The 15,387-nt window shown below is 36.3% G+C and overlaps 1 protein-coding gene across 2 annotated transcripts in view; it reads right to left on the bottom strand.

The window, feature by feature from the left end:
- The window catches only part of LOC135198171 (transforming growth factor-beta receptor-associated protein 1-like), a gene marked incomplete in the record, with an annotated part of 193,866 nt that overhangs the window by 44,788 nt on the left and 133,691 nt on the right, over window positions 1–15,387 (bottom strand). For both annotated transcript variants that reach the window (XR_010310740.1, XM_064225691.1), the window contains 5 exon segments: window positions 4,060–4,220; window positions 4,828–5,037; window positions 5,985–6,174; window positions 6,503–6,613; window positions 13,532–13,686. Coding sequence is in view for 1 of the 2 variants with exons in the window: in XM_064225691.1 (XP_064081761.1) it covers window positions 4,060–4,220; window positions 4,828–5,037; window positions 5,985–6,174; window positions 6,503–6,613; window positions 13,532–13,686 (827 nt within the window).

The following is a 15,387-nucleotide window of genomic DNA, read 5'->3' as shown; positions in this document are numbered from 1 at the left end:
GAGCGAAGGGGTTTTCACGCGCGGCTGCAAAGGCAATTGCAAGAGCCAGGAGACCGTCAACTATACGCGTGTACCAGTCGAAGTGGGAAGTGTTCCAAAGGTGGGCCAGGAATCAGAATGTATCCTCTTCCAGTACCTCTGTGACGGAAATAGCAGATTTCCTGTTATATTTGAGACTAAAATGTAACCTTGCAGTCTCGACTATAAAAGGTTATAAAAGTATGCTTTCTTTGGTGTTTAGACATATAGGACTAAAGAATGTAACCTTGCAGTCTCGATTATAAAAGGTTAGAAAGTATGCTTTCCTTCTTTGTGTTTAGACATACAGGACTAAACATCACGGATGACAAAGATTTACACGATTTGATTAAATCATTTGAGACTTTGAAGTCCAAGACAGCCAGACCACCCAGCTGGAACCTGGATGTGGTGCTAAGGTTTCTCATGTCAGAGAAATTTGAACCTCCCAATAGAGACTTGACTAGAAAATCTATTTTCCTCTTTGCATTAGCATCAGCTAAAAGGATAAGTGAACTCCAGGCTTTAGAAGGCACAGTGGGCTTCAGGAAGGATTCTGCAGTGTGTTCATTTAACCCCCTATTTTTAGCAAAAAATTAGAATCCTTCTAAGCCTTGGCCAAGGACGTTTGAAGTTAAAGGATTGACTTCCCTGGTAGGGAGAGAGATAGAGAGAACCTTGTGTCCGGTAAGGATCCTCAAGTTCTATCTAGAGAGGAAAAAGCAAATGGGAGGAAACTCAGAGAGCCTTTGGTGCTCGGTAAGAGATCCGAGAAGAACGATGTCAAAGAATGCACAGGCATTCTTTATCAGAGAGATTATTACAGAAGCACATATTGCCTGTGAAGAGGAATATCTCGGGCAGTTGAGAGTTAAAGCGCATGAGGTCAGAGCCGTAGCAACCTCATTAGCTTTCCACAAGAATATGTCGATAAACGACTTAATTGGATCCACATATTGGAGATGCAATTCTGTGTTTGCGTCTAACTATTTGAGAGATGTACGTGTAACTTATGATAAGTGCTTCTCTCTCGGACTTACGTGTCCTGCGGATTCGGTGCTGGGACAGGGGGCTGAAACCAATCTAGCTTAGTTTAGATAGATTAGGAATTTTAATCTTGTGGTGTTGTTTTTTATGGTCGATTGAAAGTGGTCAGGGAAAAGTACCACTTTCAATTCGAAGTGTGTAACAAAGTAGTGTGGTCAGGTGGTCGAGATTGGTTGTTTTCATGCTCCTTGTAATGTTTTGGACCTAGGCTCTGTCTTGTAAGAAGGTTAGTCCCCGTTGATACGACAAAGGTGAAGGCTCTACCATGTAAGTGGGATAGGCCCCATTGGTACAATCCAAAATAAGGCTCTGTCGAGTAAGCGGGCTAGCCCCCATTGACATGATCCAGAAGAGTTCTCAGTAACAGGTCTCATCCTCACTGGAACTCTTGAGGCAAGCAGACTCATAGACAGTACTCATGAAGTCTTCTGCCCAATAAGGTAGGAATCAAGGTATTTAAGTTTATTTATAGTACCTACAACAAAAGTTGTTTTCCCTGTTTTTTGAATTGCTATTCATATTGAGTAACTATCTCTTACCCTCCTCCAAGGGTGCCAATCAGCTAAGTATATATCTGCCGGGTAAGTTGCATGTGTAAAAATGAAATTGTTAAGATACAATAAAGTTTTACACATACTTACCTGGCAGATATATACGTTTTATGGCCCACCCATCCTCCCCTCAGGAGATAGGGGGAAGAAAAATTCTGTCAGAAAACGGGAATGATTCCTATTACCGCCACCCAGCGGCGGTAGGGGGTGATCACCTGACCTACCTGTAGCGTGTGCCGCGAGTTTTGAATTCTGTCGGACGTCAGAGACATAAGCTAAGTATATATCTGCCAGGTAAGTATGTGTAAAACTTTATTGTATCTTAACAATTTCATTTTCGTCCATAAGTTATTTTTATCCTTTTTATTGTTTATTCAATAAACCTATGGTTTAAGTTAGAGCACATAAATCTCAGTTTAGGTAAGGAGGAATCAAACTCAAATCCCCAGCCTATAACAGTAAAAGTCAGAGGTTGTGAGAGGTAAGCACTTTCTTACAATACGATGCTCAATCTCCAGAGGAGATGATAATCATAATACAGTGTTCCCCCATATTCATGGGGGATAAGTACCAGATCCCCTGCAAATAGTTGAAACCCCTACAAAAAGGCTTCAATTAAAACTGCCTATTTTGTAGGGTAAAACTCAAGAAAAACCCACTAAAAATGTTTATACCTGGTTTTTTAATAGTTGTATCACAAAAAGTGCATTTTATGATGAAATTGAAAAAAAAAACCCAGGAATTTGTAAATTTTTCTCATAGAAAAATACCGCAAACACATGAATTTTCCATGAATAATGGGGGTACGTATATGTAGAGAGAAATCCGTGAATATGTGAGTCCACGAATCCGGAGGGTTCACTGTACACACCTAAATGTACCTAAAAAGGAACAGTAACTTATTGTGTGCAATGCAGAGGTGAACCATGGAATTCTATGTTGTGTAGGATGCCATAATGGGTAAATAAAGACTGTGAGGATGAGGATGAAGATTCCAAAGGCTAAGACACCTTCACAGAAGCAGTGACAACACAACTTGCCCTACTGTATACTAATCCTACCAACTAAATATCTAATTGTTTAAGTTACTTCCCTTTAACCAAACTTTGGGAATATAGTTTTAACACCTTCATTAAGCTGGTATCAACACTACATTTATATAAAGTTCCAAAATAACAGAAAATTAAGCTAATTTCACATAAACTAACCATAAGAAAGGAGCTTCCCATCCTTCAAATTTTCCTAGACAATGAGTAAATAGTGTTCCAACTCAATGGGTTCCTGTACTCACCTGTGAACACTGAAAGCCTTGAAATAGCCTCTCAGATTATGTAATACCCTGACTGGACAAATGTCCTTCCTGACATGTGGGTCTTGTCCATGAAGTCAGCAGTGAAAGATGGGTCCATGGAGCCCCAAGCCTTTAGAAATATCCAAAACAAAAGCCTGTTCAAAAGGTTTATATGAAGCCGTAGCAAGGCTTCATATAACTAAAGAAAGGTTCTGCTATGGGGCTTTGAGTACTTGCCTGAAGATTTCCTTCTTTAAGTGCTACCACAGACATTTTACTTCTACTGAGAAAGGTAAGACTTGGCTTTGAAAATATGTAAAAGAGCTGATCTCTAGCCTTTTATGGTGATACAGCAAGAAACTTCAGTCTCTGGTGAAATGAAGATATCTGCTATCTGGGAAATAAATGGCATCTCCAATGCCTGTCCTGCTACACCAACTACATAAAATGTTCTATTTGGCTATATATAAGTGAATAGTTGAGTGCATGCAGTTCAAAGATTTCCTCTGTAACTTCCTCTGGATATTTTTGCTGAAACATGTTGTTGGCTAACCTCCAGGAATGAAGGCCCAGAGACTCTTTAGGTTTTTATGAAATCTGAAAAAGTGAGGTTGGTACAGCAGGGTTCTCAAATATTGAAGTCTTCTACACAGATCTACTATCTCCTTGGTAGAACTACCAGCAGGAACAGGGTCTATACACCATTCAGTAGGTGGCTATTTTTGACTTCAAAAATATGAAATAATTATAAATTTAACTGCTTTCTGCAATAGGTAAAAAAAATTTGTCATCATTTTCAAATCTCAATGGTCGTTAGTCTCACTGAATTATTTGAAAAATATTGCATGGTTAGTATCTATATTCAAAACAACTACTAATGAATATGTTACAAAGAATAATGTACTTTTGATGATGTAAGCAGTTTATGTGACCTACCCAGGATGAGGCCTTGGGTATATCTTTAGTAGCATAATGAAGATGCTGGATATCTTTCCAAGCCCAGACCCTCAACTTTGGGCAACGCAGTACTGCTCTGCAGCAGCAAAATCCTTCGTCTGGTGCGTAAGGATGGACAATGCTTTGTCATATTCTTCAAGCTGTAAATATGTTAGGAAGAATGCTTCTGATGATGAAAGCAATTCATGTACTTACCCTGGTTGAGGTCTTAGGTATATCTTTAGCAGCATGATGAAGATGCTAGATTTCTTTTCGCGGCTAGACCCTCGACTTTGAGCAATGCAGTACTGTTCTGCAGCAGTGAAGTCCTTTAACTGATGCACAAGCATGGACAATGCTTTTTCATGTTCTCCCAGCTGTAAAATAAATGAAAATATTGGAGACATCACTGAGAGAGGTATACTATACAGTACTCAACACCTGCAAAATAAACACCAGTGAAAAGCAATTCACCATCATTCAGTCAGAAGTACGTATAGTGTACTAGGCAATCCTCATCTTTATAAAAGGAAGTCTACAGTTTCTAGTTGGGTTAAGCTCCAATATTTTTCCTCATTATTCTTGGTTCATCATGACATTGAGTCACCCATTGAATTGATCCTGCACTAGAAAATACAGTGACGGTGAAATACTTTTGCTAAGCTTCTTATGTAATCATATACCACACATGCTTCTATTTTAATATACAAGGCACAATCTAATTCGTTTTCTAGAGCAAACCTATCTGGTATTTTGTTTCAGATCATCGTGTTCTTTTTGCTGATCAAGGATGGAAATAACTGCACCAATGTTGTTATAAAAGGGATTTTGACGTAGGAAAAATCTATTTCTGGGTCTATAAATAAGATTCTTAAGTGCAATATTTTAAAATACTATGAAAAAATACTACCATACATGCTTACTAAAATATAATGAAACCTAAAACATTATGCCTGAAAATTAATAATTTACAGGAATACTTACTCTTCCAAATACAGCTGCTGTTTCTATATGCAATGAAGTTCCTTGTAGTCTTTTCAAAACCAACTGAGGTTGGTAATGGCATGATGATGTCAGGAGGTCCTGTAATTTATCTCGAGCCTCTTGCAACAATTCAGGAGAGGAATCTTCTTTGATAAGTCTTACAGCTTCATCAACGTAATGAAGAACTAATTCAGTATGGTATTTCTCATCCTAAAATAAGAAAATTCAGTTCATGTACTTTATACAAATATAAATGTAAAGTAAAATCTGGTTCTGTCAACCTTAGTTACACCAACAACAAGCCATAAACACAGAGAAACATCATCAGTCTATGTAAAACTATCAAACAACAATAATAATAAATCATAAACCCCCAAAATCCCCCAAAATCCCCCCCCCCCCCAAAAAAAAAAAAAAAAATACAGCAGTTATGACAAAGAAATACCAAGACCAAATAAAGAGAAAACCAAACCTTGAATTAAATCTGTGAAAGTGCAGATATGGGATATTTATAAAACAAATATGTATATACTACTATGTGAAGAGCAACTGTTATTTATATTCTCAGAATGAAACTAATACTACAAAAAATGAAAGTACTGTACATACTTAGCAAGTAAGGTGAGAAATTACCTACAATATGGAAAGTCTTACCTTTAAGTCTGATACTTTTATTTTAGCAGTTATTCATATTAGGCATTAGTAGAACTAAGAGAATTAATAACCCATACTTATCAAAACTTATTTATTAAAATATTGTAGCCATACAATGATTAACCAAAGAAAATATTTTATGTATGTTAAGAATTAGAGGCTGTACGTTAAATGGAATTCTACTAAAGAAATTTTCTGCAAATTAAATCTAATCCATTTCCTATGACATAAATAGGCAGAGTATCACTTCATTACAAAATAAAAGTACATAATACAGGAGCTCAACACTTCAAACGAACTGTCTTTAATTCTCTTATTCTTTAATGGTACCTTGTCTGTGTTCAAAAACTGATGTAAAATACCTACTAAATCCATATGTACAATGGAATGATAAAATAAATGGAAACCTCTTTTTGACACATACAGTACTATTCTGAATCTTGAAAATATTATAATTTCTGTTATGCCATATCAGACATAACATGAATATACATTGAACTTACTTTCAACTTCTTTGTATCAATAAGATGATGAAGGAAACTCAGTCTTGCCTCAGGATACCTTTGTAATGATTGCAAAACTCTTGAAGGATCTAATGTTGCTTGACTTTCTGTGAATATTCTTACACCTTGACTAGGATTTCGATCCAGGACAAAGTCTGCATAACGCCATATTACAGATGAATCATTTGCACTGTCAAAAAATTCAATACTTTATTTCCATCTGATTTCTTTAGAATAGACAGTACATATATATTCATATTATCAAGGTACATTAAAAAAGTTACTTGGGCCTGTGTCTTAGGAATTCATTAAAATAATCTAAAGAAATCATTTAAGTTGGAATAATTTGCCATTATATGCCTACTTAAATCACAAAATACAGTAATTTATTATACATAAACAGTGGAAAAAATATTTAATCTGCTCTGCATAATGTATGTACTATAGTGAAAATCACACTGCAAACAGTAACTTACAGACACTTTATACGCTAAACACACTGTTACATAAATCCTTACCAAATAAGACAGTCAACTAAATCCTGGATTCCTCGAAAATGATGATCCTTGATTTCTTCTCGAACAAGGCGAGTGAGTACTTCCAAGGATTTCTCAAGATCACCCAAAACTCTGGAAAATACAACAAAATCTTGATCATGATTTTGTTTCACTGACATAAATCTAATATATTCATTGGTCAAAGACTGGAAACCAAGAAAGTTTGGTGGCAGGCGAGACTGCTTTTGCTTGCTGAAATATCAGTTTTTAAAACTACCTGTGATCCTAGCAAAAATGTTGTACAGCTGTTTGCTTACAAAGGCTCCTGACTCGTGAGCTCTTCAGAGGTCAATATAATCTGTTAAGTTAATACTACATATTTGGTAACTTCTCGATCAGATCTCTATCTGATAACCACTTTATTTTCATGAGTCTGTGCTAGTGTACAAACAATTAAGATACATATTTCATTTTTGCCTTTATTAATCTCCAGTTCTTTCAGCCTTTCTTACTTCGGGTTTAAGTGATAAAATGGTGATTTCTGTAATCAGTGGGTTAATTCACCTTCAATACTGCTATCAGTATTGCCCTGAATAACTTTATGCTGTGGGTTCTGCATTCAATTACTGCTACTTTGAATGTATGCACTACATATTTATCATTCATTGCTACATTTGGTTTTAGATGATGGTTCAGTTGTGTCCTACTTAGCAGTCCAGTATGTATTTTCATTTGTGCTAACTACTGTCATGAACGTATTCTTAATCTATTGTTTATGGAGAAAATAAGATGAAAGTTAAAATTAAAATTTCTTGGTTTCAGTTCTTCACCACCTTAAGGTACTCAGGCAAACATCAGCCAGGGTACCCCTCCCCCAAACTAGTCAACATACTGTGGTAGTAACTCACTGTGATATTCAGTGATATTTCATCACCTTGGGGATAGTGCAAACTCCCAGCATCCAAGTAGAATGGCAAGGGACTAACAGCTATGGTTTTATATTGCTTTTTGGTCATTTTTTCGGCATATAATTCACTGCTTTTGCTATTAGAATTAGTGTGTATTCTGGGTTCTGTTTGTAATAATAACCTTCCTGCTTTCTCTATGTACGATACATTATTACTACAGTAAAGCATCAAAACTGCCAACTCACAATTATAGATATCAATAACTAGTGACTGACTCATTAAAGGGCCTATAAATAAATTTGTCAACTTCACAAATTTATCAAAGAATATGTTAGACCATAATAGGGTATGGCATATATAGACCTTGTAGGCCAGCTACCTGCACTAAACAGCATCCTTAGAGTATCCTGATCATTGTTTGCTGCCTCAACATCAGCTCTGTGCTTAGTTTGTCATAACTCATTACTACATGCTAACACTACCTTATGGTTATATTACAAGACCTTAAGGTAATGTAGACCCTTCATGATTATTTATGCTCCAACTGAATGCCATAGAGTCACAACTAAATGACAGATTTTTTATAGCAAACCCTACATATTCTTAATAAAGGTAGCAATTATTTGAATTAACTGAATACTAAAGTTATCATAATAAAAATTATGTACATGTGAATGTTTTACTTTATGATAAGTTTCTTTCATTGCTCAGCTAATGAATAAATTTCTTGAAATGAACAGTTAAGGTTATGATAAGACATGATTTGGTCTAGTATTTGTCTGGAAACGGTCTTGTTTGATGCTGTGAGATATCTTTTAGGTTGTGGATCTTCAAAACATTGAAAACCAGGAAAATATATTCACCTTTCATAATGAATATATGTACAGTCATAAGCCAAACTTCCATGACGTTAGGTTGCAGAACCCCTCACGAAAGTCGAACTTTCACATAAGTTCGGCATGGCCTCGAAAAATGCAAATAAATACTTATTTCTAGAGTTTAAACACTAAATATGACCCTAATCATGCTCCCAAAGTATTAAGCTAACTGTTAATGAAATTAGAAGTTAGCTTAATACATTCACCGCCCCCCAAAAAAGAAATAAATGTTAGTAAAAATTGGGTACGTAGAGATTTGTCCCTCTCCCCTTCAGGCCAATCTATTTTTAAGAAGTCTTCTCCACCTTGCTTTTAAGAACTTCTTTATTCTATGTATCTTTCTCTCTAAATATGACAAACTCAGCTCTCAAAGCATTTTAATTTCATTTAAAAAATTCATATTTCATTAGAGTACAGAGAGAGAGAGAGAGAGAGAGAGAGAGAGAGAGAGAGAGAGAGAGAGAGAGAGAGAGAGAGAGAGAGAGAGAGAGAGAGAGAGAGAAGCTTTGTCCATACATTAAGAGAGTGAAATTATTAATGAATTATCACAGAGACAGAAAGAATACATAACATGTTAGATATCAAAAGATGGAAATTCATGATTTATGAAGGAAAATATGACAAAAATTAATAACAAAGTAACATCACGTTTATCTAGGCATAAAAATCTCTCTCTTATCTCAGAGAGAGAGACATTATATATGTAAGAATCCTTTGACCCACTAGTGACAACACTCTCCTTTGATATATTTGACAGCTCTGGCTTCGAGCAAGTTAACAAAAGATGTAGGAAAGGTTTGTTTCCATATTTTGCTTCTTTAAAATGTGTATCACATACAAAGTTTGTAATTATAGTTTATATTATTATTATTATTATCTGTGTATGCTGGAAACAGACCTTCTTTCAAACATGTTTTATTAAAAATAATGGCAGAATTCACAGAATTGATTTTATACAAAATTCTTTCACTTCTCCTTATGATTTGTCTTTCTGACATGCTGGTATTACAAAGCAGCTGTCCAATATTCATCGTGCTATAGGTCGTCAACAAAATTTCAGGCTGGTGTTATCAAAGGCAACGGGGTATCAGGGACAGGCTGGGGGCGTCAACAGGTATATAGGTAGTTGTCAGGGGTCTATCTGGTATTCCTTATGTTTTTCTTTTCTGGTTTTTCCTATAGACGTCTATGTCTACATGTTTTGGCCACCTCATTTGGCCATCATCAGGATGGGATCGCTAAGTGCAATGGTATGTGTTGAATGGATTCACGGTATTTATTGCATCTGAGTGGTTTGAGGAGTCTGGTACCTCACTTTTCATTGAGCAATATCTGTGGCATCATGAGCGATGTCATCAGTATGTTCTTATTGAAGGAGAGATACTCACTGGATGAGGTTCAGTCCTCTATTCATCTCTGCCTACTCTACTTCTTAGCTTGATCTGTCACTTGTAACCATAGCCCAGCCTACTTCCACTCACAACATGACTGCATGTAATGAACCTGCCTTACCCCAGGGTATACCTACCTCCAGTCTCTCTCACTCCACAGCTATTCACTCACCTTTGGCCTGTGTGCTTGTCACTTAACCTAACCATGAATTAGCGAATCTGTTCAGCTGCTGCACAGCTGAGGCCCATCCACTGGAGATGTCAGCACCTGGAGGAAAGGCTTTCTTGTTCTGACTGAAAGTAGTTGTTCTCATCTATGGCATCTGAACCTAAGAAACTTAGAGATACAACAAGTTCTGACATACCACCTTCTTCACTAAGGCATCCACTTCAGCATTGCCTACTTTCAACGAGGTCTCATTCCTCTGCCCCAGCAAGAAGGTAGAAACACTCACCCTTTCAGCCCAGAGCAGAGACATGGGTGGTGTAGATCCTCACTAAGATATTGGCTACCATTTATAGGGACAAGCCCCACCTCTCTGCTCAACAGGTAAACTTTTTAGGCCCTGTCCATCCTGCGTCAAGGGTATATCTTTATACTGTATGTGATATGATATAGAAATTCTGAATCCTTTGTTTGGGCCTGTTGACAGTCCTTCAAATTTCCAAACAAACTTAGGCATCAGTAGGAGTACAGGCACAATATACTGGGATAAAACTCTGAAGGTACACAGGTGACTGGCCGGTAATGGTCTTGACAGCGAATGATTTTAGATGAAAATGAAATTTATCCATATTTACCAAATTTGTCAAATCAATTAAAAGTCACACCCAGTATAATCAACACTGACTGTGTACCTGTGGATGATAAATTATCAATGTGCAAGGAACCTACATGATCAGAAGGTTATTTCCAATTCTGAGATTCCATCTCGGCCTCAACCCACGCTATGAACATCCCTGACATTGTACCTGCTGTTACTGGCAAAACTAGTTTCCCCACGCTCACTTCAGGATTCTGACCGATACCGCTGCAACTTGCAAAAGCAATGGTCATTAATGATTCTTCCAGGGGAGTAGGTGCTATGAAAACAAAGTCATAATGATTCTTCCAGGGGAGTAGATGTTATGAAAACAAAGTCATACCTACGCAATCTGGTGGTTGTCACTCTTGAGACTATATGCCCAACAGTGATTGCGATCTTTGTGTAAGCAAAGGTAAATGTAGGCACCATTGCCAAAGTTTATCCCAGGGACACAACATTGTTTTAACCACTTACCAGCTGGCAATTGGAAAGTAATCCTATTGTTAAGATTTCTGGTTTGTGAGCTATGAAAAATACAAATTGATTTAAAAATTTGTCATTTTATAAAGCTCTTGGCATTGGGGCAAATTTGTTGATGGACCTATTTGTGAGAAGCCTGAACCATAAACTGCAAATGTACAGTTCAGATAACTGGATCGACTAGTTGGAGGAACACAGTACTTTACTCTTTGGACAACCTTGATGTCTGTACCTTCTCCCTGTTCAGGTTCACCAGACAAAGATGACACTCATATTGTTGGTGTGGCCACAGCAGAGGTGATATTCAGATCTATTTTCCTTGATAGTGGAAGAGGCTCCTCAACCAGCTACATTTCAACAGGTTCTATTTCAATCTGGAGAAATTTTGTCTTTATATATGAAGGAGAGAGAGAGAGAGAGAGAGAGAGAGAGAGAGAGAGAGAGAGAGAGAGAGAGAGAGAGAGAGAGAGTGCATATGGGCCGGGTGATTGGTGCCAAGCCTCAGTTATCAGTGGTGCAGAGTCTTGGTTATCAACAGTGATAACCAAGGATCAGCTCTATTATTGATGATTATCGGTTATCGGCAATTTTCGGTATTGTCATGCCATCGGGAACGGAACCCCACCGATAACTGGGGACAGCCTGTGTACCAATAATCACTGATTTTTTCTACCACTAAGAGAGGCTTTCTTCACCATCAAAAGATAAAGATCCACGATTTCTCAAATCTTCACACTTCAAGGGCTTGATGTGGATTCTTTTATGGTGTTATAAACCTCCTAATTGGGATCTCTTCTTGGTTCTCTCAAGATTTTAACAAAGCCTCTTCAACAACCTCTTGAAGGGCTTCTTTGCTAAATCTCATATACAGGTCCATATTGTAGCAAACTTAACCAACACGTCCTTGTCTTTGCCTATTCCAATGAAAAGGAGCTTTCACTCTGGTCTGTTGAGTTAAACAGGTCTACTAGTGGGAAACCAGTAACTTTAGAAGTGACTTTTCCAGACTGTTCTTGTCTACATGTCAAACCAAATTAGGTGACAATGAATAAAATCTCTTCTCAGCTACAACAGGTGATTTTGAGAGTCTATGGTAACATCATAAAAGGCAAGGCTTTAGCAGCAAGAGTGTAAACCTACAAAGTTAGGGTACCTTATGCTGTACTTCAACAGTTGCATATTTGGACGGCTGTTTTTGATTCAAGTGCAAATGCCTAGCAATGACAGCCTACCTTTATTAATTTCTATCTGACTGATATTATGTAAAAACAGTTAGCCCTGTATTCACAGCGACCAGTAATTGCAATGGGTCATGTTTTCCTTGTGAGGAACGATGCTGGGGATCCATAATCTTCATCCTTATTCATCCTCATCTTAATTCACGGCACTATCAAGAATTCTACGGGTTACTGACTTCTATGTCTCAATCAGAGGACTCTCACCAGATACAAATAGTACCTTCTTTTATTAAATATAAGTACACTGGATACATATGTAACACATATAGAAAACACAAATTTCTAACTGGAATTTTGTGAGAACAAGTGCAATTTTATCTTGTACAATACGAGCAAAGATGGAGCAGAAATATAAAACACATAAAAGTCCAAGCAAGATGGTACTTTGGTGATGTGTGTATCTACAATATTATGACACTGAAATTGCAGCCGAAGTGTATACTGCTGACTGGTATTGGTGTGGCCTTATGTTTTGTCAAAGATGCAGAAAGAAATAGCAGGAATTTCTGCACCACTATATAATGTTGGATAACAATAAAACCATCAGAAAGGAAGTTTACTTAATACCTTCACAACCAGAGGTGATAAAACTATGAGTTGGTAGAAACTTAGTTTCTGATTCATAGCTCCAAATTCAATAAGAAGAGAAGCAAAAGCTTTTGACACTTGACATCTTTCCTTTCAAAATAGTGATTTCTAGCACATTTTGTGAATAGTGGAGTTTTGATGAAATGTTTTCATATTGCCTCACAATGTCTTCATGGAAAAGTGTGGTAGTTAACAAATGCGTACCTCTCAAGGTCTGTAGTTAGCATGTGCACTAGATCTTAATCTTCTTTCTCTCAATTAAGAGACCAGTGAACCTGGGAACTTGTCAGTGAATGAAAGCCATATGTAAAACAATGGGTATATCTTCTGGTAATAAAAAAAATTAAAAATAAAAATTTGCTTTAAAATTTGTCTATAGTACTTTACCACCTGTGATATAATGACTTTCCTGTGCAAACAGTATTTTGTTCAACAATAAAGTCCTTAAAATCCTAACTTATCCATTCACTGTGGAATACCTAAACATGCTTTATCTTCATTGGTCAAACAACATGGTACACATTACTTTATAATCACAATATGCAACAACATTCTGAGGAACAAAAAAATGGAAATAATGTGTAACTGAAGGCTGACTCTTTAATAATATTGTCATAATTAGTAATTCACAGGGCAGAATTATGACAATATGCATACAGCATTATTTCATAGCATTGTATTAATGGTATACACACTGCATTCCTTACTTCAGCATACACACTCCACTATTCAGTACTGACAAAAGATCTGTAACAACTAACCTGTGTAGTTTTGCTAGAGCAGAATACTGATTATGTTTCTCAAGCCACTCTGAACACTCTGGTAAACTGCATAAAATATCTCCAGAATTTAAAAATGTCATTAGGCTGGGAGACTTCATCTCTGCATACAATTTGATGATAGCAGTATCTACTTCCTGCAGATAAATAAAAAGGATAGACAACAAAATGAATATGCAACTTAGATACAACCCTCTTACTTATACATACTGCCATCTTAATGCTCAGCTAAGGCAAACAGAATGAATTGTTTATTAAAAATAAAGAAAGCAGTTATTGGAATACTGGAAATATACCAACTGCCTCTGAAAGCCCTACATCTCTCTTGACAAAAAATAATATTTTCAGATTCCGAATTGTCTACCTTTTGCTGGCCTCCATTTTATTTTGCCCATTTTATTTATATTTTCATCATTATTTGTCATTTGACTACTACCATTCCAGTTAATAAAATTACTCTACTGCTAACAATGATAACATCAAAATGATGTAGTACAATGTTAATAATGATTCATTCATAACTAAACCATTAGTACTAGTATAATTTAGCCCAATTCATTGCCCCCCGTGAAACCAAGAGACACCATTTCCAAATTAAAAGATATGGTGAGGATCATCTGCTGTTCTACAGCACTGTGCATGCTTGATATGGTAGAGAATTATAAGAGAATCAATTATTTTCATTTCTAGCATGGCATTAATAAGGCTTCCATTTTCTTATGAGCTTGTTGATTTCTAGTCAGTATTGATCTTCCATACCCATTTCGCTTATTTTTTTATTGAATTATTTTCTTTATTTGCATCTCTTTATGTTAGTGATTCTGTATCTCATATGACACCTTCCTCACAATAGGCTACCAATCCATACGTAAAGCAGGCAATGTATGTATGGATGTGTATACATAATGAGTGCTGTGTGCATGTAGCAATAAAAAAAAGCAACATTTGGACTAACCACAAAAGATGAATGGTAGTGAACAATGTAAACACCCAATAATTCAGAATGACCTGTTACTTTTAGTGGTACTAATAGTCTATGTACATACAGATAAAGTCAAATCACCTGGCTTTTGAGTAAACATTTATAATTGCTATGTATACTATAACAAATAAAGTAATCATACAATACATAATACCAAAAAGACCGTACAAAAAATTCATTCTCTCTCTCTCTCTCTCTCTCTCTCTCTCTCTCTCTCTCTCTCATTTGGACTTTAAAAAAATCATGAAAATAATAATGATCACAATATTACACACAAGGAAATATTAAATCATTACTTTAATCTCAAGCCTACATTGCTGGCTAAACAAAAACACTCACACATTCACTCTTTGAGCGGAGCTGTCAAGAGTAAGGTGTGGGAAAATTTACAATTAGACACATAGTGACACTATTACACAATCTGCCTGAGAAAATTACATACTACATAGTATCAGCTCATCCTATGATTAAGTAAGTTTCTTTAAAATGCATGGTTTTCTATTTGCAAGTAAGAAAAATAGAAAACTATATCAATTTGTCCATTATTTAAACTTTTTATATTTCTTAACATAAATAAAATTGTACACTTTTTTAAAACAAAGTTCTTTGAGCATACAATCAAATGAAATAATTAAATTTTCCCTGTCTGAATTCAATGTTAACCTTATCTTTTAAAGATACAAATGTTGTTTCTGTTTGCTCTTTCCCAGTGTGTGTGTGTGTGTGGAGGGGGGGGGGGGGGTGAATGTTGGGAACATGGCCTTGGATTTAACCTCTGATGAAACCACCAAAAATGGGGTTATCTGAGAAGCCAAATCTTTTGAGGCAGTAATCTGGGAAAATCTGCCAAGAGTTT

The sequence above is a fragment of the Macrobrachium nipponense genome, chromosome 21 (genome assembly GCF_015104395.2).
Source record: "Macrobrachium nipponense isolate FS-2020 chromosome 21, ASM1510439v2, whole genome shotgun sequence".
Taxonomy (NCBI): Eukaryota; Metazoa; Arthropoda; class Malacostraca; order Decapoda; family Palaemonidae; genus Macrobrachium; species Macrobrachium nipponense.
This window is presented reverse-complemented; position numbering and strand designations above follow the sequence as displayed.